At 33.8% G+C, this 26259-nt stretch overlaps 1 protein-coding gene across 7 annotated transcripts in view; it reads right to left on the reverse strand.

Annotated features, from left to right (window-relative positions):
- Positions 1 to 26259, reverse strand: part of ROBO2 (roundabout guidance receptor 2) — a 1388177-nt gene that overhangs the window by 119181 nt on the left and 1242737 nt on the right. For 5 of the 7 annotated variants that reach the window (XM_030802114.1, XM_030802113.1, XM_030802110.1 and 2 more), the window contains exons 6-7: positions 12266 to 12393; positions 7719 to 7730 (exon numbers count right to left, since the gene is read on the reverse strand). In XM_030802114.1, coding sequence (XP_030657974.1) covers positions 7719 to 7730; positions 12266 to 12393 — 140 coding nt within the window. The remainder of the gene's footprint in view (positions 1 to 7718; positions 7731 to 12265; positions 12394 to 26259) is intronic. The other 2 variants (XM_030802115.1, XM_030802117.1) reach the window with 1 other exon arrangement.

Genomic DNA, 26259 nt, shown 5'->3' on the forward strand with positions numbered 1-26259 from the left:
GTTAACGGAATTTTAATATGCAACTGCAATGTTTCTTAATAACATTAATTACACGCTTAGTAAGTCACCATCCTAGCTCATTAGTGCCTTCTTTCTGTTGTATTTTATCTCCTACCAGCAGAATGGGGAATATGTGATTGGCCTGTTACCATTAATGTTGCTTAATCTTTTTATAGCACTATTTAAAGCTGCTTGCATAAACATTTTCTAGGCAAGTATTACCTATGTATGCATATGTGTGTATCAATTAACTGCACCAACATTTGTGTGCCCCCACCACATGTAAGTGTTATGCTAGACCTAGAGGAGGCAGAAAGATAAATATAACGATGTATTTACTGACAAAGAGCTAATAGTTTTGTAGGGGAGATGAAAATAATATCTTCAGTAAATCTGGAAAGCAATAGTTGCCATAAGTGAGATTTTAAAAGGCATTCAGATATATTTGAAATCAAAATGTAATATAGTTTGCTAGTTTATATATTTTTAATAAATCTAATTATGTACTATTCCCTTGAGTGACATTTAATGTTTAAGTAAGTAGTGTAGCAATTCAAATATCATGCATATTTAGGTTTAACACATATCATAGGATATATTTTGCAGTATATGTATCATGACATCTCTGTCTACAAAGTGCAGCAACTTATGAAAATTCTGACTTTCTTTGAATACATAATTCAAACATTAATGTGATTTTTTCTGGACACAGCCAGTGAAACTTCTTAATACTAATCTCCTCATACTGTTTTGGGCCTAAGTATTTACATTATTCTGATATTTAATATTTATAGTACTTTAAGTACTAATTAAAAATACTTAATATTTATTTTATTCTTATTTGAATAGACTCCAAAAATAATGACTATTCAAACTTTTTGCTGCTTAGGTTAAGATAATTGAGTAAAGGCTTATATTGCTTCACTTTCCTATATTGAGTACAACAAAAGAAATGAATAATAAGAAAAAACTACTATGGCCCCAAAACCACAAATTATGAAGTACCCCTTCCAAATACAGCAAAGTCTGAAGAAAACTGAGGAGGCACAATGGACACCAACATAACTAGCCTTAATCCTTTATCCATACCAGTTGCGCAAAAATTATCTAACATCATTGTAAGAGCCCATCCCATGATCCTTTTATGGGAAAAATGATACTTAAAGTCAAGAGTGAGACATGGGAAATATGAGACATAACTGTAGAAAATAAGCTAAAATTCAGAAAGCAGAGAAAGAAGTATTGACAGAAAGGAAAAAAAAAAAGCCTACTGTAGTTGGCAGAATTCTGAGGCCCCATAACCTCAGGCATGCCCTTCCTGGAAATACTTTCATTATTATATGAGGTTACAAAAAATATTTTGAGATATACTTAAGGTTACTAATCAGTTGACCTTAGAATGGGTTGATTCATCAGCTGGGCCTTACTTAATACTCTGGATCTTTAAATCAGAAAGACGCCTCAGAGAGCTACAAAGCAAAGCACATGAGGAATTCAGGGTGCCCCCGCTGGCTATGAAGGCTGTGGGGGCAGCGATGTGCGAAGGCTGAAGAGCAGCCACTTAACACAGTGAGTCACCCTGTCTAACAGCCAAGGAAATGGGAACTTCAGTCCTACAACCACAAGGAACCAGATTCCGAAAAACACCACAAGGAACTTTGAAGTGGATTATTCTGGAGAGTCTCCGGAGGAGAGTGCAACCTGGCCAATATCTTGATTTTGGTCTGTGAAACCCTTAGGAGAAAACCCTGTTGAAACTGCCTGCGTTTTGGACCTAGAGAATGACATTGTTTTAAACTGCTCAACGTGTGGTCATTTCTATGCAACAATAGAAAACCGACACACTTGAAAACCATCCTTATTATGAAGCAGAGAGTATAAAGGAAGATGCGGAGAGAGTTTTATAGGAAAATGCACACAGCTCATAACTTAAAAAGGGTGATTCTCTTTCACCAGGCCTAGTACAATACTGAGAAGAAAATAGTATGTTTTTAGTAAGATATTGAAAACAGCATTCTAAATAGGGGTTATTGAATTACCCTGCTACCTCACATTTTCTCTTCTCCAAATATGCAAACTCTAGTCTTCAGAGCTAACCAGAAAATGAATAATCAGGAACCAAAACAGAATCTATGCAAAACAAAATTTAACAAAAACTTGTATATTAACTAATTACTTATTTAATTCATGACAGAAAAGGAACATAATTAATTAAAGAGAGATAAAGAAACTGTGTCTTCCAAGAATTACTCAAAGAAACACAGAAATAATTTAAAATAAATACTTAGGCATAGTTTAAATGAAATTATATACAATGAAATCTCTCTTTTAAAAACTAAAAAAGGGCTACAAAGGCTAAAAGACAAGTAAAGATAAAGAATTTTATATTAGAGCTTAACAATAACAAAAAACAAAAAATTAGAATATATTTTAGAAATAAATACATAATGATTGCAATTTTAAAAGTTAGAGATGCAGTATATTGTCATTGAGAAATCATACAATATGAAATAAAAATGATTGAAATTATTATAGAGAAGTTGATAAATGTGAAATTGAGACTAAGAAAAGCCAATATAACTAACGTATTTGAAGAAATGAGAAGGTAAAACAGAAAATAATATTCAAAGATAGAACAGAAGAAAAGGTTATTGAACTAAAGCAAGTTAAAGCATAGATCTGGCAGATTCAAGTGGCTTGTTGCGTCCTAGAAATATTACATACAGGATGGTCATTACCAAGATATAACTGAGCAAAGTTACTTGAAAGAAGGGACTACGTGCATATTCATATGTAAAAGAACATCCCAGCCCAGAAAAAAATATATTTTTTGTAAGTTTCAGACTACACTATAATACCATGCAACACCAAGACAATAGAACATTTTTACCAAGTTCTGAGAGGAAAAAAACAAACAAACAGAAAGAAGTGTGAGAGTAATTTAAGACCCGGCCTCTCCTCCTGTTCAATGGACAGACACTGTCAAGTACAGAAGGCTAGAACCAGCTCAGCCTGAGAAGTAACCCGCGCTTGTGTTTCACTTTGGAAATGAACATTAGCTTAAGATATTTTAAACGTTTCACATTATGGAAACTCGGTTGGAATACAGAAGATAAAACAGAATCCCTTTTTAAAACTTACCATTTAATCAAAACATATGGAGCAACGGAAAACCTGATGCTTAATAATAAATAAATGGGACTCTGCATAAAGTAGCTAATTAGTGCCAGGTGCAGGACACATTAAGCGCTGTCAGGAGGGAGATGATTACCTCAGGTCATGGGGTAACAGCTTGTCCAAAGAAAAGGGATGCAAGAAACAAAATTCTAGGTCTCCTTTCAAGGTATACTTAGAACATCTTTTGCAAAAAGTGCATCCAACATGAAAAGGTTCATACATAATACCTTTAAGTTTTCTTATTTTAAAAAACTGTGATTTTCCAATATCCAATTATGTACAGCACATTATAGTTTCCAAATTTCAAGTTGGGATGGGAGATGGGGGTATCAAAATATCTGTTACATTATTCTTTAAGTAATGTTAGATTTATAATTCATGCTGAATGAATTTTTCAATCACAAACCTTTGTTGTTTTTTTTTTTTTTTTGGACTTCTTGGCCTCAGAATAAACTGCTTTCGAACATGCTTTAACAAAACTTTGCTTCAAGTCATAAAACGGAACTCTCTAAAATAGTATATTTGATTACTGTGGTTAAGCAGTTGAAACATTAAAAAAAATGTCCCTATAGATTTCTGTTTAGAGTAGTGGCTGCTTCTTTTAAAAAAATAATTTTTAAATGGTGAATTTTGCCAAAAAACGTGTACTTCTTATTACTTCTAAATTCTTGTGTGGCCAGTTACATTCTTCCATCAAAAGGAAGCATACTTTTGGGTCACTAAGTTAGAAAATACTTAGAAGTTTCCATCAAGTTGTGAATTGTCAGTTTGTTTTTGATATTTTAAACAAGTTTCACGTGAAGTACTCAGCTTTCAGTTTTACACTCCAGGCAATCAGCATCTAGCATATGGTATACAAGTCACCAAACAGAGCAGGACGGCTCCGTAAGCAAGGCAGCTGGTAGATTCGACAGTTCCTTTCCAAATTACTCATGTTTTGAGTTGCTGCTGGGAAAAAATGTGGTGCCCATCTCCAAAATAGATGTTCTTTTTTATTTTTAAGCTCGGGAGAAGCTTCCAATAGAAAAATAAGACAGATGGGTATAGGAAGCAAGATATTTATCCCTATTTAGACCATTTTCTTCTGTCAGTTTCCTCATCAGAAGAGTTTTCCAAATAAACAAATGAATATTGCAGCATTCATAGTTAACTGCATCCTACGATGTACTTTTCTTTTCATATAAAGAATGCCTTTGGAATAGTAAAACGTCAAAACCACAGGAAGGGCTTGTGGATTTTTAATTATTAAAGTGATAGTTGCCTAGATTTTGTGGCAACCAGCAAATATGAACATTAGATTAAAGAGCTCTTTTTGACCCATTGGTGACATTGCAGATGAGCAAGTGAAATCTGTAAAACACTTTCCTCTATTGGCAAGTACGTGAATGTCTGCTTTCAGTAATACCTCCCACACTGGGGCATCCTCTAAGTTCACCTAGAGGAAAACTCTAAATACAGGCCAGAGGTGTTTATTCCAACTGTGACTGCATAGAGTTGCAAATTCTTTAACGCAAATACATCGTGTAAGAGTCATCCATTTAGACAAAATTCTCAGTTTGGGGGTTTGTAATGATTTCTAAAGGGGGCTTTCTACACAGACCATCAAAAGTTTCATCCAGTGAGTAATGTAGTGAGGGTTTCTGAATCTCTAAGTATTCCAGAATCGGCAATGATTTCTAATTTTCATTCAAAAGCTCTAGGCAGAAACTATGATCTGAATTTTCTCTAAATGTTATATACTGGGTACATATTTCTTCACCTAATTTATATTGGAACTACAAGCTGTTTTTTCTCCCCTTTCTGTGGCCTCTACCTTGCAGAATGTCCTTTATGCTATTGCTAAGAGCTCCAAAGTTGAAAAACGTGCTTTTTAGTGCATTAATAAATATAAATAATAATGTAGCTTTTCTATGATTTTAATATGTAATCATTATTTTACTTGGCTTATACTTTTTGACCATACAATAAATGTTCAGATATCTATGTTCTTGAATTAAAATTGATGTAAGAAGTAGATACAAAAAAAAAATGAGGCTAATTGCCTTATTAAGTCTCTTCTTTGGAAATCCAATTAAAACATATCCAACATTCAGTTTTTAAAATTAATAGTAGTTGTCAAGTTTAAAGTATAGTTCTTTATATTTCTGAACATTGTCATAAGTCATTTGAGATATATTTATGAAATGACAGACTTCCCCAGAATAAAGTACAATGTGTCAAGAAGCTTTTCTTTAGTTCCAGTCCAATGGGAATTTAAGAAATCATTTCAAACAGGAACAAAAAATGAAAATAACTTTTGAAACATCTTGCAGATGACAGATACATCTCAATACTCTGTGTATATCACATTTTGAAATCAATGTACTTTTTCCTACGTTTAAAGATTTTAAATATATTGGAAATTATTAACATACTATTCTATAATATAAATCAAGTGGTCATGGTATATTGGCATGAGGTTTCTGTGTACAAAGATCTGTAACTTAAATGTGATTTTGCCTTTTCATTTGAAAAGTCATTAGCTTATAAGTACAACTGCTGCCAATGCAAAACCAACCTGTATTTTTTAATAACTACTGTCATCCTTTCTTTTGAGAAATGTTTTCAATCATTCATCTATTTTCACATCTCCTATAAATACTGTAATGCTTAATATCTTTAAAAAACTTCTAAATAAGGTTGCAAAGTTTTTGTATTCCACAGTCATCTGAAAAAGTGTCAGATTGTTCTCAATCTTTCCATTTCATATATTTTATTATATATATAATCTATAACATTGTTATATATAATTTATATATAAATCTTTCTACTTATTTTATTTTATTATATGTAATAACATGCTTTCTTATTTGACACATAAATGAGTGAATTTCTGAACCTGAAAACTAGCTCACAGATGTTGAGAAAAAGAAATCTGACAGAGTGGTCCTGTATTCTCCCATCAGCTCTTTCTTTGTCTACTGCTGCGTCATCTTATTCTTTCTCATTCTTTTCTTAATTTTGTGTGTCATTCAAAAGACACATAAAATTATCATTAATACGAATCCTTACAAATACAAGAAAATAAGACTTAAAAATTATTACAATATATTCTTCAATTTTCAAACACCAATTGTACAAACCACAATCGATCATCAGTTTCAAAAAACACCCTGCAGTTTATGTTTCAATTAATTGTGAGCCATAGCTTTATTTCAAAAATACTAAAATGTGAAGTAATGCCTCAGAAACTAGGCATACAATAGCTACCAACATTGGCATACAGAATGCCTTTCACGCATAAAATCAATCCTAAACTCAGTCCCCTCCTGCAACAGCTTTGATAAGTCAGTACTATTCTCTCCATTTTATAGAGGGGGTCACTGAGGATAAGGGATATTAAATTACTAATCAAAAGGGAGTATTGCTCAGAAACACCAGATCAGAAAGTCAGATTGGGAAACCAAAGTATATTTACCGTGTTTGCTGACAATGTGAAAACATACTGTCTAGCAACAAAGTCCATGACTGTTTCAACCGAGGGGGGAAGAATGTGTGAGTTTGAACCAACATAGATATCAGGTGTCAATAATGTCCAGCCGGTACACGAAGAAAGCTTTTGAAGCTAGATGGACAATTTATAAAGCCCTCAAAATTGAATAAGTTGTTATTAAAGTACCTTTTGGTATATTAAAGAAGCAGTGTACTAAATTTGTTCACTCTTTCATCCATCCATTTATGCATCCATCTATTCATTTACATGTAACACAATTACCAAAATTTATTTAAACATAGTTATTGGTGAATTAAACTTAAGCTTAAAAGAGATGCAGAAAGCTTACTAAGTCAATGAATTGAAAAATTTTATCTTCCAAATGTTTACAAATAATTACCACTTAAATATCTGCAAAAGCAAGCTGTTAACTTACTTCGATTTCACAAAGCCACATGAAAAATAAGATATATCAAACCACAAACACTAAGTTTTCATGCCAAAGAACACAGCTCCACTCTCCTTCCCCCACTTAGGGTAAGCATCTACTTAAAGAATTTTACTTAATTTTGTTTAAATAGGCATGCAGGCAATAAATATGCAGCAGCTAAAAATATCCCTAAAATACTGGGACTCGGAGTAACTTAAAAGAAGTGTATAAAGTCGTAGAATTTTTTAATTTAGTTCATAACTTTTTATCTTAACATCAAACGTAACTAATAATTGATTATTTTATACATACAAAAAAGGAGAGCAATGCTTTCTTATTGTATCCTAATACACCATATTTCTCTCCTATAAGAAAAGCTGGCAGTTCATAAACATCAATCATTCACTTATTTGCTTACATAAAAATTGTTACCTACTTATTGCTATGTAGCAAAAGTCACTACAAAATTGTTTATCAAAGTGATTAAAAAAAACAGGAGCAACTTTTACAGCAGACAGTCTCAAGTATTATTTTAACATGGGTAAAATAAATATATTTCATTCTGTCAAATCTTACTATGCATGAGTTATGAAGCACTGTGCAAAGCCATGCTTAGTGGATAGAAGGATGGCTACTTACCAACAGGGCGAGCTGTAGACATTACAATGGTGTGGTGAGAACATAAAAAAGAAATTAAAAAAAGAAAGAAAAATTATCAGAATGCATGATGTGTAATGTTACATTTAAGTATGGACAATAGAGTGACTTCTAGTCTCACAATTCAAGTATGACCAAGATGTCTGAGTCTGATAAAGTTGAGAGTTATAAATATAATTCTAGGAAAATAATTACTTTGAGGACTGACTGTAAGCAATTTGAGAGATATTTTAGGTAAAGTCTTATCATCATCACTTTCTACAGTTATTATTTCAAAGATCTTGAGTTAAACAGCCTTGTGTTACCCCAAAGTTAAAAACCTGATGAATATAACTATTCAAGTCACAGACTAGCAAATGTCATGTCAATAAAAGAAGGCCTCGCTGTCTGATTTAAATAGCGATTGGATTTTAAGCATGGTTAGTCAGAACCATTACAAGGACTGCAGAAAAGCCCCTGACGCTGCTTTTCAGTCAGTAATAAGTTAAGATCACATCACTTTTCATCCATGGACAGGATGGATGAAAATATAACAAATAGGTTGGGACATCCTTAGAGATTTCAACTCAGTAGCTCCCTCACTACGGTTAAGCCTTCTTCTTCTTTTGGCAGAGGGCAGGAGACAATGACTGACAAGTTGATTCTTGTTCACACTGAGAATGGCTTTCAAACTGCTGCTTCAATAAATTATCATTTTTTTATTATACCATAACTTTCAATCACTAAAATCAGTGGTAATAGGCTGCCCCTGTTATTAATGCAAATAAATTGTAGGAGATACACATGGGCTTCACAATCCTTTGTTTAAAAAGAATAACACTCTATCGGTTTAGATGGTAAACCATTTTATACAAAAGCAATAGACAAATATTGTAAAACATGTGATCCCATTATCCAAATGAAGAAACAATATGCTTAGTAGTATATGAAATTTCATGAAATCCAACATTAGAAATAGAATTTTTTCAACAGTGTTTCGCCCATATCTCAGTGGATACAGCTCTAGTGCATACGTAATGTGACTCTGGAACATACCAATAGTTTTGTGTTGATGATGGCTCTTTGGGCATGGCAAGATAGGAAGAGCCATTGAAAACATATTTATACATATTCACTTAACAGATACATTATAATACTAGCTTTGTGCAATCCATAAAAATAAGAACGTAGTTGTCTCCATGAGAGCCACGGTCTTATAATATTATTCAAAATTAAAACAGGGAAGCTTCAGACATTAGGCAATAAGGCAATTGTAGCAGTGGTACGAAAAGCCTGGTTTAGCGGAACCCTAATGTGTCCTAACATATAGGGTGTGCTTGCTATAGCCAGAGGAAAAGAGGAGTAAGTTACCCAATGTACCATAATTACTTTCTTTTTGCAGGGGAGTGGGGAGTAGAATACAAGACTAACTATCAAAAAGAGATAACAGACTAACAATGGGAAGTTGTGGCTTATTCTAACAGATGAAGTTTGTCTTAATTTTGCATTGGCAAAGTCCAGTAGAAAAAGAACTTTGTTTTTCATCTTTGAATTTGCTACTTTTCAGCTTGCCATCTCAAGCTGAATTTAAAACATAATGTTTCCTTCAGAAATAAAAAGGCATTTTGAGTGTAGGATATTGACAAAAGAAAAAAAAAGAAACTGTGGTGAGAAATCATGTTTTAAACAAATAAAATGTATTTCTGTTTTATTTTAGTATAGAATAATTCCAAAAAATTAAGGCGTTAATGCTCTAGAAACAATATGATTTTTCCAATGAGATCTTTATGCAAAGCAAATTAAAAATTTTAAAAATGGGTAAAATGTGCTTACAAATATGCAGTTTGTGTTGTCATTTTTAAGCCATTTAAAAATTTTTATTAATAATAAATTATTTGATTAGAATGAAAATGCTAGGAGGTTTGTTGTTGACTGGCTTTATTTCTTCCTAATTTTACATTTGCCAAGTCAGCAAAAGGAGCTTCTTGATGTTCAACCTCAATTTTTGTATTTTTTTTTAAAAAGCGTATTTTTGAAATGGGAGACAACTGAGTAGATCTGTTTCAAATTTTGAAAATAAACTCCCTTACCTTTTCCCCAACTGGCTAATGTGAATGTTATGATAAAATTTTAGCAGAAACATCACAATACATTTTTTTTGTCCTTGTTACATTAGCAACATTTCATCTTGAAAAAAAAAAAAAACAGCAGGTGGATGTTTTCAAAATCAGCAAATTAAACTCAACTGTGTCTCTGCATTAAATGGATGAAAATGGACATGGCCTCTTGGGTCAGTTGACCCTGTTCTAATAAAACAATCCAAAGAAAGGCTGCACATTTCATTTACGTGCATAGAAAAATTAGCAAAGAAAAAAAAATAAGTCGTAGATAACAGTGTTGTCTTTTTTTTTTCCTGTTAATCTTTTAGCGTGAGAAAACCCAAATGCTTTTCCTAATGGTAAAAAATAAATGTTTTTGAACAGTATTTTACTCTACATTATATTGTATTAAGGAGATTTTTTTTTAACCCAGTTTTTGAGGTTTCAGTCTTAGAGAGGTGATAAATACATACCACAAAGAATAACCACTCTAATCCATCTACAGGATACAGATTAGGGGAGAGGCCATTTAAGGTTTGCTGATTTAAAAAAAAACCCTATTGAAAACAAACAATGCTTTCTATTAGTTTTGTAAGTTAGCTTCAAACATCCCCGCATGAGGAGCACACTTTGTTAAATGAAATGTTAAGCCTGAAACTTTCAGCAAATTATGAAAACAATTAGCTGGGAAAGGTCTTAAAGCAAACAGACCACTTCAAGTCTCACTCATCCAAGCATTCAAGTATAAAAGAAATCCTGCTGCTTCTACAAACAACTCCTCACGTTTTCTCACCATTTGTTTAGTCAGCAAATACTTTTCGAATGGAACATTTATTGGTTGGTTGTTTATTATTTTTTTCCGTTTACTTTAGAAAAAAAAGAAAAAGAAAACTTTGGGGATAATTTGGTCTAGTGAATTGTTTTTGCAATAAGCTGCCTAGCAAACATACGACAAACGTGTGAAGTCATCCACGTAGCGTGTGGGTTAAATAAAGTGTGTTCATTGGCTTACAAAGGTTATCAGATTTTCATCCTACATAATCCATATTTTATATATATTCAATTCATATATGATCATAGTCCTTTATGACCCGCTAACTAACGAAGAGTGAAAATGTTTTTATGCAACTAGCTGTCAATTGCGTCTAAATATGTTTTGTGTCTAAATTCACACTAGAATGTCTACAGAAGAAAAAATGGATTAGGTGAAATAAGAATGGAGCAACTGAGTAGTATGAAAAGCACCAACATTTTTCCAGGTATCCAAAGTGCCTGTCTCCTAATAATAACCTGGAGGTAATTGAGTTTTGTATGATTTGAAGCCCAAATCATGAATCTGGTAAAAATCCTTTTTCTTACCACATGAAGGACTAACCTGAGAATCCCTGACACCTTTCCTGCAACTTCAAACTTCTCCAAACCTTTTTTCTAACCTTCTGAAACCTTTTGGGAGCAAAGCTGCACAAGGTATTTAGTCAGAGGTATGACTAACTGGGGTAAGATGTAACTGAGACTTGGATGAAAACATGCAGCCAATCTCTTTATCACGAAGGATGAGAGAAGGAGGCACAGTTAGTAGTGGGAGAAAGGATGGGCTTGCCTATCTTCGTTTGATTTTTCTATGAGTGTAAATGATGCCATGGGTAATGTCTATTTCAAGAATAAGTGTAAGTGTCTACTTGGTACTACTTGGTACCTTGAACTATATAATTTACCTCACATGATCAACAAGTTCCACTGAAAAGACAGTTCCTTTATTCTAGTGCACTGTAAAGTAATGCTTCCTTTCACTTATAAGCAATCCCAGTGAGTCTATAAATGAACATTATTCCACGACTGAGGAAGTGCATGACACCCAGAAAGTGAAAGTTATTACAAGAGCAGCACTGACTATTTCAATTATTTAAGGCCAATGAACTTCACAAATCAGTCTCTAAATCAGATTATTTCAAGGCTGGAGAGCTCCTCTGTGTTCATTTTCACCTTTGGAAGCATTGCTAGTTTTTTCAGATTGCTGTTTTGAATGCTGACATTAAAAAGGACTTCAAAACAGTATGCTGCTAGTATAAAGTGACAAACTAGTAAACAGAAAACATGAGAGTACCTTTGAAACTGATGACATTTAAAAGCAGTAAGTAGTTGAAAGTAATGGAAATGAAAAGAGTAGTATAGATCCTTTCTATTTTTAAGATTTACTTTTAAGCCATATAAACTATTAACATTAAACCATATAAGCAATTTACTAAGAATTAATCCTTTTAAATTATCATCATTTGGAACTAAATACTGAAAGTAATTTTATTTCAATTAATGATAGAGAGGACACAAAATCTAGGCATTTTAGTACAACAAAACAGCATAATTCATTATTTTGATTGTTAAGTTCACTTACCAATGTAACCAAATATTAGTCTCCCGATTCAATTATCTTTGACGTCTTAAATCTCTTACCTCGGACGGTGAGGGTAGCAGAGGCTTCCATTTTTCCAACCCGATTCTCAGCAATACACATATAGGTGCCTTCATCTGTACTCATGGTCTTTTTAATTCTTAGTGTGTAATCATCTTTGATGTCATACCTGTGTAGAATATGAACTGGTTTTATTAAATAGTAGTAGCTATATGGATAATAACATTAAGTATTCATCTTCATTTTTCTTTTTATACTGTATTTTACCTAAACACAAATACACACACACATCAGCCATAAAGTGCAATTACTTAAAGATATTGCCAATAAAATCAATTTCATATCTGATCTTTAGCTGCTTGTCAGTTACCTATACTTCACATATGTATACAATTCTTTCCACTTCACAACTATCAAAGGCATAATTAGCACTTTGACCTTTATTTGGTAGCTCTTGACTACTAAAGGAAATAGTATACGTCTCAGTTTCTTGGTGAGTTCTATTTCATTAGTTTGTTAGTCACATTGCGTTCAATAATCTGATTTATTTTTAGGCACCTTGGATATTAGAGAGCCGAAATATATTAAAGAACAAAATTTTTCTCTTATTTGTTGGCAAATTGACAAAATGGGCGTTAGTTAAAAGAATTCACGGTATGTAATGAATTTTTAAATAAGGAACATTAACTCCTGAAACATCAGCATGCCTTGGAGTGATTTTTGGAAATGCACATCGTCAGCTCGCTCACGTGCATTTATGGTTTTACCTCCATTTCATTAATGAAGCAGACTAACAAAGTGGGTCAGCAAACACTGTAACACCAAAAATGTGGGAGTACCTGCATGAGAAGATATTCCTATTTAATTCTAAGAATTACAGTTACACAAACTAAATAATCTAGCTATCATTTTTTTCACATGTGATCTTTCCTCCTGATATTTACCAGTGGTTTTTATTTCAAACACACATTTTGCAATAGTTTCTGAGGGGCCACCTTGCTTCTCTTCCTCATACATACCACAGTTAGATCCATGTTTCCAAAATATCGTTTTAATTGGTTGTGTCTGCTCAAAACTAGCTGTGACTTCCTATTGTTTTCAAGACAAACACAAACATTTTAGGCTTGCATTTAAAACTACCATAACCAGATGTCTTCTACTTCTAGCTTTAGCTAGAAGAATAACCCAGCTTAACTTTATTAGAGGCTAAGGCATGAACTAATATAGTCCTAATTTACAAGACGTTTACATGACAAAAAGCATTGTCTATATATCTATCATGCCAACTAAACTTAACTACCCTTACTCCTGCATCCTTTAATTATCATGGTTACTTTTCTGTCTGCAAGTTTTGCCTTAAAATTCTGCTTATTAAATATGTCATAAGTGGTTAGGGAAAAAACTTATCCACTACTGTCTTATCCACTGCTTTCATTGTGAAGCCATCCATTACCATACTATAAAAATCGAATTACTCCCTTTTTGAAAACTTATTGCTACAGCAATAATTCTGCACTTAGTTACATTTTGTATTGTTATCTATCTTGATGAAGGCAGAGATCTTGTCTGCTGCACTCACTGCAATATCCACACTCCCAAACGTAGAGTTTTTAACATCCAGTAGGGTGATCAAGTGGTTAAGAGCACAGGTTCAGGAGCACAATGGCCAGAGTTGTATCCATGGACTTCGCCTCTTAATATGCTCATAAGGGTTGGCAATATACTTAAATTTTCTGGGTCTCTATTTCCTCATTAGCAAAATAAGTGCTAAAGACAACATCTAGTTCAATGGAGTGAGTGTGAGCTTTAAAGGACATATAAAGTACTTAAAACAGGCACACAAAAAGCACAATACATGTTAGCTATTATTATTCCACCTACAAGTAGCTCAAGAAACACTAGTGGTGAATACATGATACATATCTTGTTTCCTGCTGATATAAAGGCCAACTGTGAATGGCTTCAAGACTTCAAATTACTTTACCTGTGTATTTATAGTTTAGAGCAAGTACTAAGCTAAAATGCATACAGATAAACACTTTCTGTTTCACTTTGCCAGTAAAAATGTGAGAAAAACAATTATTTTGATAATGACTTCAGAAAAGTTACTGGTGATATATTTAATGTCTAATAAAAATAATCTTTTCTACAGTTAGCCTACGAACTGCATGACATGCTTAATTGTAAGACAGAAACATTTAAATGCTGTATTTTGCAGCCATTTCCAATTCATCTAAAACAATTGAATTCTTGACTACTGTTTAGCTATTTATTCTTGTTGTTTGACTTTCAGAAGTCTCCACATGGCCCTATAGCTGAGTTTTTTCAAGAGCTAAAAGAAGAGATAAAGTTAATGGTCTAAAAAGTCTTTTCTGGATCAATATATATGTGAAGCCATGATTCCAAGTTAATAAAAGATATCTATATCATACATTATTTCGATTTGTCATTGAGAAAAAAATTGTATGTTACCTCAGTTAAAAAAATAACTGCACACATTGTTCATAGTATCCGCAAAACCTTATTCTGAATTAGAAATTGTTATTTCATAGATGAGAAAACTGACACTTAGGCAAGTAAAATGACCTGCTCAAAGTCATGTTATTAATAAACAGAAAAACCAGAATTAAAACTCTGACTCTGAATGTGTCACTTTTCTCATTCTATGTATACTTCTTCTCTGCAAGAAAATAGTTTAATTTTTAAATGCTAACTTAAAACAGTAAGACACATAACTACATAATTTGGACAGAAAAATAATTTCATATTCAGCAAATATTTAGTTATAGCATATGACAAAATTTTACTTCACATTAGAGACATTCATTACACAGAAAACAAAATGGAAGCTAAATAAAATGTAAAAGTGATCTCCTGCTTTAGTTAAAAAAAAAACCTGTTTATTCAAATCATCAGAGAACTGCAAATCAAAACCACAATGAGATACCATTTCACACCAATCAGAATGGCTACTATTAAAAAGTCAAAAAATAACACATGCTGATGATGCTGTGGAAAAAAGAGAATGCTTACACACTGCTGGTGAGAACGTAAATTAGTTCAGACATTGGGGAAAGCAGTTTGGAGATTTCTCAAAGAACTTAAAACAGAATTACCATTTGACTCAGCAATCCAATTACCGTGTATATACAAAAAAAAAATAAATCGTTTTATCAAAATAACCCACAAGCACTTATATGTTTATTGCAGCACTACTCATAATAGCAAAGACATGGAATCAACCTGGGTGCCCATCAACAGTGGATTGAATAAAGAAAATGTGATGCATATATACTGTGGAATACTACACAGCCATAAAAAAGAAGGGAATCATGTTCTCACTTATAAGTGGAAGCTGAAAATTGGGTACACATGGATATACAGATGGAAACAACAGACACTAGAGGAAAGAGAGAAGGAGGGGTTCAAGGGCTGAAAAACTATCTGTTGGGTAATATGCTCACTTTCTGGGTGATGACACAATTTGTACCCCAAACCTCACTGTCACACAATATACCCATGTCACAAACCTGTACATGTACCTCCAAATCTAAAATAAAGGTTGAAATTAAAAAAAAATAAGTGTTTATTTAAAAATTATAAAATACATAACATTTGAACCCAAACTAAGTCTGAAATCTGACTTCCTGAGTTTTTTTTATTATTTTAAAGGACGGTGGAAACAAGAATAGGAATGAGATTTTGTTTGTTTTTTAATTAATTGTACATTGATCAGGGATAAAAGTAATTGCGCATTCTATGACTGCATATTACCTTCCTTGTGAAAAGTTAAAATTAAATATTACTTGGAAAGAATAAAATGAATTAATCTTAACAACTAATAAAAGAGACTACCTTTCAAAGAGACTGTGCCATTAAAACCAAACAGCAAATCTATTTTTTTTCTACCTATAGAACAGGTTTTCAGATATAGATTGTAAAACTATGGCCAAGGCCAATAGTCTGGTCACATGGGCCAGGTTTGTTAGAAAACATGTAAGTACGGAAAGTAACTAAATCCATTCCCAGGGAGACAGGTATGCTTTGGAGTAAAAAGAAGTTTTGGGTAATAATTTTTAATGGTCTTGCCTATAACAGTGCCCAGCATAGTTCATAGGAATTAGTAGATGCTCATTATCATTGTCATCTTTTAATTTCTCCTTGATGATCACTGAAGTTTGAAAAGATTATAGTAAACATTTCATTATTTTATTCAAGAAATGCTGATGACACATCTACACATTGCATCAAAATTTGGGGATACACAACTTGATAGGACTCAGAGCCTAGTGAAATGATGTCTGAGTGCACATTAGGGTAGATCAGAGCTACCTCCGAGGCTCTCTCCAGCTAACAGACATCTCCCGGGGCCATGCCTTGTCTTTCTCCAACTAGAAGTAAATGCTACAATACATGTCTTGCTGTGACCCATCATATTGGGATACTGTAATTTAAAAACAAACAGACTTCGAGAACTTAGTTATTGAAATGCTCACCATCTTTTAAATTCTCATTTCTCGCTGAATCTTTGCCTGAGGAAAGACTGCAAGTATTATCAGCAGTTTATATGATGTATTTATATGAGAATACTTTGAATATATATAAAGTGATTGACTCGTTAGGCTAAATGAAATCTTTAAAAGTTCACCTTCTTCAACCGTCCATCAACACTTGAATCCTATCTGTAGCATGCAACCAATCAGTCCTCCCGCTTGCTCCTATGACAAGTGGTCTATCTTTGAACATCTCTATTAGAAGGTCTTCTATATATGATAACATATGATAACCTTTCTTCCCAAAGTTACTACTAATAATACTACTCCTTGTGCCAAACAGAAAAGTATACTCTCTCTCCTACAAGAGAGCTTTTTCAATTTTGGGTTTCTTATGAATTATCTCATCTTCAGGTCAACTATTCCTAATAACAGCAACCATATACTGTACAATAATCCCCCTTTATTCGGAGGGAAAATGTTCCAAGACTCTTAGTAGATGCCTGAAACCACAGATGGTACTGAACTACAAATACACTACACGGGACAGTCAGTCTGATAACCGAGAGGTTCTACTAAGTGACTACCTGGCAGGTAGTGTGCATAGCATGGACATGCTGGACAAAGGGATGCTTCCTGTCTTGGTAGAATGAAGCTGGACAGTGCAAGCTTTCATCATGTTACTCAGAATGCTGTGCAGTTTACATCTGATGAATTGTTTATTTCTGGACATTTTCATTTAATATTTTTGAACCACAGTTGACTAAGGGTAACTGAAGCCACAAAGAGAAAGTACAAAACTGCAAATCAGAAGGGACGACTGTAACAGCAGTTATTTTACGTCAGGGCTTCAAAGGGAATTAAGAACTTCAGGACAGATTTACTGATTGACAAACATAAATGTGATTATGTCACTGAACTCTTCGAAACTATCCAATGGCTTCTCATTCGGTCCCTCATAATAAAACCTATTTATTTATGGTGTTTAAAGCTTTAGATAATTTGGTCCTTGCCTACCTCTCAAACTTCATGTTCATGCTATTCCAGTCACATGGCTTCTCTTCTGCTTGTTCAATGTAAGAAGTGTCTGTGTCTGTAATACTTTTGCAAATTCTTGGAATTTGCAGTTCTGTGTCTGTAATACTTTTGCAAATTCTTGGAATGTTCTTCCACTGTGTTTTCCATGGCTGACCCTTTCTGACTTTCAGGATGACGCAAATATCATTCCCTCACACATGTCTTTCCTGCCTAAGAATTCTAGTTGCTATCCACCAATCCAGTTACTTTTAAAGAATTACTTTCTTTTTATTCTTTGCTTTCATATTTCTTTTGTCACTTTTTAATACGTTTTATTTTCTTCAAAGCACATATCTCTACCACATCTTTTCTTTCCTTATTTCTTGTCTTCTTTATTTCCAAGAGCATGTATGTTCCATGGGAATGAGGACTGGTTCTCTCTTGCTTTAAACTGTATAGCCCAAGTCTAACCAAGCAGTGCCTGAGATATTGGAGGTGTTCAATGAATGCTTATTGAAAAAATGATGATGCATCAGCAAATGCTTGAAATTCTTCTCTACTTCTTTATAGCATGGTTACCAGTGCAACGATTATATGCAGTACTGAGAGATTAACAAATTTGAAATATAACAAGATATTGTATCAAGAAGCATAATAATGCTGTGTTTATATACCAGCAATTAGCTCTGAAATGTAAGTTAAATTCATACTGATATGATACTGAAAAGGTAAGAACTTGGAATATTTAATACATTAATGCTACTAGCTATATGGAGATAACCTGGCAATTTGAGTGGCAATCTACACATATGGTTTACATATTATCATTAATAAATTACCCTCTGTAAATTAGTAACATGAATAAATAAATAATTTCTCTCTCTCCACCAAAATAAATGAAGTAATTTTAGCAGAATGTATAAAACAAATGTGAAGACTGAGAGAAAACAATGTAAGCTTGATGTTTTGTTCCATGCTTTCAAATATATAAGCTCATTGTTTTGGCAGGGCGCTTTCAAGTCACATGTCTTATGAAAATAAAATATGACAATAAAAATATATTTGCATAGTATTCTCAAATATACTCTTTCATTTATCCTTATAACAATTCTGGTAGGTAAGGTGGGAAGCTATTATTTCCACCATTTTAAAAATTAGAAAATGTGCATATACAAAATTCAACCTGAAAGCAAACCGTATAGTTGTTCTTAGACATTTATAAAATCTGGCATAGCACAAATTGGAATATTATTTTCAATTTTATTCCTCGTTTAAGAAAGGAATTATAGCATGTGTAAAAATAATAATTTCAAAGAACTTCGTTAAAGTCTAGAAAACCATGAAGATATGAATGAGTGAACATGAAAATATTCAGCTAATCCAATATTATTAATATTAAAGGAGAACATATGGAGCCTAAATAAAGTACCTCTAGGATAATAGATAAAAATACTCTTTTACTATGCAATAATAAGAAAATACATGAAAATTGGTTATTTCAAGACACTAACAGATCATACATTCTGAGACATAGTAAAGAATTTCAAAATTATTGAGCCTAGTCTAATATCCTAATTTTAATATTAGAAAAATAGTTCTTTGTTATCCAGTGCCCTGGAATTCATCAGTAGCAAAGGTTTAGACTGTATTGGAATCTAAGTTTCCTGGTGCAATCTTCATCAACTATATTACAAAGATTTTTACCCAGCTTTTTACCAAGGGACAATATAGGCATTCAATTTTGAAAAATCCTGATGTATGAATCCATACAAGGAAATTAAAGTAAGCAGGGGACATACTACCAAAAGAGTAGCTGCTTCTCAGAATTTTTTCCTGATGGGTTCAAAGAATAAATGGTTAACATCACAGTTAAGCTTTTAATGGCTGTTGTTATTAGAATTCAGGTCTCATGGTCTGCGTATTGAAGTTTACCTTAGATTATATAAATTTGTAGTTGTGTGTGTGTGTGTGTTGGCCTAGTAATATTTTAAAATTATTTAAACAATTGACATAATTTAAAACGTGGACATTTTTAACATACAAATTTGAATTTTCAAATCAAGATCTGTCTTACTCCAAAGTACAAGCTCTTTCTGCTTCCTCACTCTGCTGACTCAACAAAGCTAATACAACTGTACACCATGCAGACATCAGTGTTCCTCCCAACATCACCGACCCACTATGCCAGTCGCTAGTCTGACAGCACCTACAAAAATCCCGGAAGACTCCATCAAATTATGATACCTTTATGAATATTTACATTAAGAAGCGTCTCAGGTCAGAGAAAGGATAGGCCTGTAATTGTGATCGGATTAATTCCTATCTGCAAAAGCTTAAGTTATATTTCTTAAGACTATTTTTAAAGAAATTATATCTAACTAATTTCAAAATCTAGAATGTAAATGGTTGGCTCATGACTAATTCCACATGTAGGCAATCTGAAGCAAAACATGATGAAGTTTCTTTCCCAAAGCCACATATGGAGGCAGTTACAGTTGGGGAAAAACTCTTGTGACTATCTACTACCAGTCTCTGCTTTCCCTCATGGGTCATGGTTTCCCTAAGACAATAATTTGCTCCCTAAAACTAATAGGTTTCAAGTATTTTCCCAGGTCTAATAAATGTGGCTTTATTTCTTAGATTTCTTTCTAGATACATTGGTCCATGTTTAATATTAATCTCATTGTAACCATTACGTTGGAAAATTGGGAAAATATGCATTTCTCCCTTCAAAGCAAATATTGACAGAGTGAAACGATAAGTTACAAATAATATTTCCTTACATTTAAAGACATCTTTATAGTGTACAACAGGGCTTTACATATAATTGCACAGCAGTAAAGAACTTAGAGAAAATGCCTGTTTCCAAATACAATTTTACAGAAAATACTGACATTGCTCTCTCAAGTTATAAAGCGACTGCAACTCTTTATAAGTACGTTTATTTTTCTAACAAACAGCAGCATGCATTTTCTATTGGATGTATGTGTTTATTGCTCTGTGTGCATTTGCATTGGGCAAGCAGGTATTTATGTATTGGTGACTTTGTGTTCAGTTTCAAAACCTCCAGAAACTAACTTTATCAATATTTTTTTCTCAATATTCCTCTAACACCAACTGTAACCCCAGGAGGTTCATACATGTTTTTCCTGATGTATATATCCTTTAACATTATTCCCCTATTAAACAATCAAAGGTATTTATATTTTGCTTTTAATTGCATTTAGCCTTCTTTAAGCAGTCTAGAATAAATTTTTAATAAGTGGAGTTTATTTTGGTATGAAACAGCTACTTTGTAACATGGTATAATATTCTATTATATACGATCAACACGGGAGGTTGATCATATGTAATGATCAGTGTCAATGTAGACGGTATCATTGGCTGTAATTAAAACCAAGAAAAAAAGAAACAGATGAAAAACCGTTACTGATGAGGATATTCAAATAGAAATTTGATGATTTTCGTTTTGAAATCTGCTAGTCTTTGACTTAAATAAATGCAGTCATTGTTGCCAAGTTTGATTAATGAGAGTTGTACAATCGTGTGCTGACAGTCCCCACCATAGAGATACCTTATTTTTTCTGATATGAAACACTGCTGAAAAATGCAACCCAATCAGATTTGGCCCCTGGACAACATGTGCTATCATCACTGTACCGTGAATTGAGATTGATTGGTAACCAGCTGTGACAAAGTGGAAAAGAAGCTCTGTGTTTTTGTGTTTTTTTTTTTTTTCTCAAGGAAGAAAAAAAGAAAATGAAAACTGAATTGTGTCAAAATCATTACCATCTGTTCAGCTGAATGATAAACAAAACAAAGTAAATTTATTTTAATACTTAAAACCCACAGTTAGCATGCAACACTCTGTTTGTGTGATCTTACATTTGATGAATAATCTTAAAAGTGCTTCAAAAGAGAAATATTAAGTATGCTTTAAGAAAAAAAGTACTACACTCTAAAATTTCCAAATTTAAATAAAAGAATCTATGTTATTTTTTCCTCATAAACATACCTGCTTTCATACCTAGTGGAAAGATTTCCTATATGGCTAAATTTACTTTTAAAATATCAAACAGGAACTGAAAACTGACAAAATTTTATAACCACATTTCATTCGTTACTCACACTTTGCAATTCTTGATGCACATTAAGCCTCAAGGGTAGGAACTTCTCATGATTTTCTAGCTTTTAAGAATATAATTCAGACAATTTAGGGATTCCCAAGCCTTCCACAATGAACATAGAATTTAGGAGGAGAAAAAAATTAAGAATATAAATTAAAACTTTTATTACCAACTGGAATTTTATCATGCTCAGTTCAAGCCTGCGTATCTCATCACCTTGTTTGAATTATGTAAGGACTCTATAAATATAGCTTCCTGACTGGCCATTCTCATCTCAAAAGCACCTTTGTTCTTCATGGAAGGAAATGTATTTTCTCAACATGCTTAGTTTTTGAAATCACCTACTACTTCTTATTAGAAGATTTCTGGCTCCAATTCTAGAACAAGCGTTTTGAATTAGCACTTAAAATTTTATTATGCATCTGCTGTATTAATCGTTAAAGTTGGCCAATAGTAAAAACTATGACTTGAACCAGGAAACATTTAATGTCTATATGAGTAAATGTTTCTTTCCCTTTAAGGAGACTTGAAAAGTTTGTTTTCAATTTTTGAAACACTTCCACTCAATGCAAATAGCTGAAGGTCAACCTATTCATTTCAGACTCTTTCAGAAAGTAAAGGTCTATAATTACAGGCATTCCATAGTTCCATAATTCAAGAAACTTTCACTATGGAGCTTTCTATGAAAATGTCACATAGTGTACTGTCTTACTTTCAACAGAAGAATTTTTAGGATAAAATCACTTACTCATCTTTTGGAACCCTGTATTTATTTTTTATACATACTCACTAACTAATCAGTTCCACTGGACCATGTTATGCACATGGAGATACATGCATCTAGAACTTAGTGACAGTGTTATTCAATTACATTAAAATATGCATTTTAGTAACTCACAAGTTTATTCAAGGCACACTTCTATGAAATATAAACTTTCCTGCAGAAAGCTAAATCTTTTACCTCTTTCGATTTTGAGAGCAGAAAATAGGAAAAGTTGGTCAATTTTTCTAAAATGATCTCTCCATTCACAATTTTTCAAGTAATATCTTTGCACAGGCAACACTTGAAATTCTTACTAAGAATCACATAAGCACTTCTTGGCAATTTAATTCCATATGATGCTTTCTTAATCTTTAATATTTAAGGTGTATTCTAAAGGCAAGCTCTTATTTAAATCACCTTTGAGGTCTAAGACCGCAAAATGAACACAATAAGCCAGTATTTTGTTGGTACAGACTGAGTCTTTGTTTTTAATCTATAGACAACCCCAGGTCACACTTTTCTTTTTATCTACAATTATAATGCAGGCTCATCTTTACAGTTTGGGTGAGGTGAATATTTGCGATTCTCTTAGGGATGAGGCTGCAAGCAATTTCTGGGCAGGGCACCTTAGAGAAGCAGGAGAGATAGATACCCTTTTAAGAAAATAAAAATTTTCACAGCATTCATTGTAAAATGAAAGAAATAAAAAATCCTGGGAGGTTACACTTGCAGGGAAATAGTAAGAAGCAAGGTTACCATTCAAGTGTACTTGCTGTTCTGTTCCGAAAGCCTCTACAGAAAACCAAAATGAAACTTGCAATATGATGGCATCCTTCTCTTAATTAACCAAATCAAACAATAGTTCAGCCTCTCTCGACTTCCCATATTCTACCCTTGCTTACCTTCATCCTCTAGTGGACACTGGCTTTCTCGTCTGGCTGACCGATAAACACAAACCCCTATGCTAATCTTCCTTTAGCACAGCTGAGAGAGCAAGACATTTTCCAACTAAAGAACTAAGCAAAGACATACAAACCAAAAGATGTTTAACACAATTGGACAATAGTTGATTTAATGAAGTGCAGATTTCAGCTCAAAAGGTAACTAGGCCAAAAAGACTAGGACTTGAACCGATGCCAAGGAATTTGGGTACTGACCACCTTGGAGCTAGAGCCTCTCTCTGGAGTGTGGGCAATGAAACCAAACTTCAGCTGGGGTCTTTCAGACGTCAAAGCATCCTGCTCACCCTAAACCAGAACTCCTTCCAAGTTTTAACCAGTGTAGCCTGTGCCTGTCTTCTGAGTGCCCATCTCTCCCATCTAACATTCCTATAGCAGACGGGGAGGCTCCAGGGATTAATTCTCTTGGCAAATTTGTGGCCAGCTGTAAAGTTCCCAGCCCGTTGTTTTTGTTCATTGCCCAAGTTTCCATCTTCTCCTGTCGTCTCATTCTTTTGTATTTCATTTCCTCTGAAATGAGTTTTATCTCCTCTAATATAATCCCTCACAAAATTTTTGTGGCCATCTCCATAAGGATTTTTCACTGTGCTTTCTAAACTACCTGTTTCCTGATTTGTGAAGTGTCCTTCTCATCTGTCTTTCTCAGATATGTCTTCTCCATGTCTTAATGAAAATCTGGCTCTTTCCTGAGGGTTTGCCCTCTGAAGGAAAATGAAGACCACACCTCCAACCATTCCAAGCAATTACTCCGTGTCTGACACAGAGTAATTACTCAATAAATATTACTTGAATGGGATACTTATTTTCTCTCACGCAAATAAAATACAGCAAACCAAAACAAAATTCAGCTTCATTGAGTCCCATGTCATCCAGTTTTCAAATGAAATATTTAGAATTTCTTCTTCCTTAAGATGATAATTAATAGGCCCTACCTCACAGCGCTGTTGTAAGAACTAAATGATTCATTTTGAGATTTGCACAAGGCACATAGTAAATCCTCAATAAATGTCACCTAACATTTTCCATGGCTGACCTCACTTAATTCTTATAACCTCCTCCAGTGATATTATTGTCTCCATCTCTCTTTGGCCACTGTCCTCTCTGGCCTTTGAAATCTGAGGTTCAAATGTCTGATCCTGCCATAGCCTTGGTTGTGTCTTCCTCACTTACTCAGTTCACAGACTGAACCTCTTCCTCCATGTCTATCAACGCTTTGTATCTTCTTTACTTTCTCTACCCTGCTTAGATGTCGTGGTCCATAAGTTGCTTGTCTATATCTTCAGTTATCTTGTTCCAATGTTTTAATGTTGCATTTGCCTGGCAAAACCCCAATTTTATATTAATATAACAGTTTACCATCTTCTTTAAATATATACAGTAGACTAATAAAAACTCCAATTCACCCTTGACTGGCTCTCTGGAGGGCTCAGGGAGTAATTCAAACTTCTGAACTCAGTCTATATGTGACATCCTCATTGGTCTCTGGCCACTTCGCCAGTCCCCTCTTATACTCAAGCACTCAACTATACCCCAGAATTCTCGGGCTGTCTCTTTCATCCCTGCATATGCTGAGCCTTCACATCTGGCCCACTCTCCATACCTCCCACCTCTCTCTCCCTTTAGCCCAACTACTTCTGCTTATGATGATACAGGATTAATTTAATATCTACTTATACCTCTAGATTTCAATCTCCATAAAGGCATGGCCCTGTCACTTTTATTAACAGTTGTATCCTCAGAACTTAGTACAGTTACTTCAACCTAGTAGGCAGCCATGACAAATTTGTTCATGAGGGAATAAACGAAGGCTGTACACATGCAGGAAGGGGAAGGTTATATTCTCTCATCGGCATCAAACACTGCTCATGACAACATGCCAAGTGTGCACACTGGGGACACCACACAGTATATTTTGAGCAGAAGAATCACTTTATTTTCTGTTTACTGAACTTTGAACTCTGTCTGAGTTTGTTCAAGTTATATCTTCTATTCATCATTTTCCACTTCAAATATTCTATGTCCAATCCCTTCCAATTCTGAATATTAACACAATTAACACAGTTTTTCACAGGACCCAGGAGCCACCCCCTAACCTCTAGTTCAAGGTAGATATAAGTTAAATAGAATATCCTTGCTCACGCCTGTCTTTGTTCTATTGTTTAACCTGAAAACCTTATGAAGGAAACCATGCCCTAATGTATGAAGGATTGTTAAGCTGGGGAACACAAGATGCAGGGGAACTCGCTGCTTTTCCTTTGTGTTTGCTGAAGACGGCACAGAAATTTACAAATACAAAAGGTCTTTCTACCCTCCTTCCTACCTTCCCACCTGAAGACAGGCTGTAATTTCTCCCTTGCAACCTTCATCAGCTCAGAGATGGCACCGGAGGAGCAAACGGCTCTTTCCTATTCTCCTGTCTTTGAAGCCTACAACTACTTTGTCTTGTCACTTTTCTAAAATTGATGTTCTTTGTTGAAGATAATATGTAAACCAGACTTGCAAACCACTGCTTTGAGTTACTCCTCTCTCATTTTGACGTACACTACACTCATTAATAAACCTGTTTGCTTTTCCTCTTGTTAATCTGTGTTTTGTTGAAGCAGTGTATCCCCACTACAAACTTATGAGAGTTGAGAAAAAAATGCATTTTCTCCCCTCACACATGCACCCCTGTTG

Source organism: Nomascus leucogenys, chromosome 21 (assembly GCF_006542625.1).
Source record: "Nomascus leucogenys isolate Asia chromosome 21, Asia_NLE_v1, whole genome shotgun sequence".
NCBI lineage: Eukaryota > Metazoa > Chordata > Mammalia > Primates > Hylobatidae > Nomascus > Nomascus leucogenys.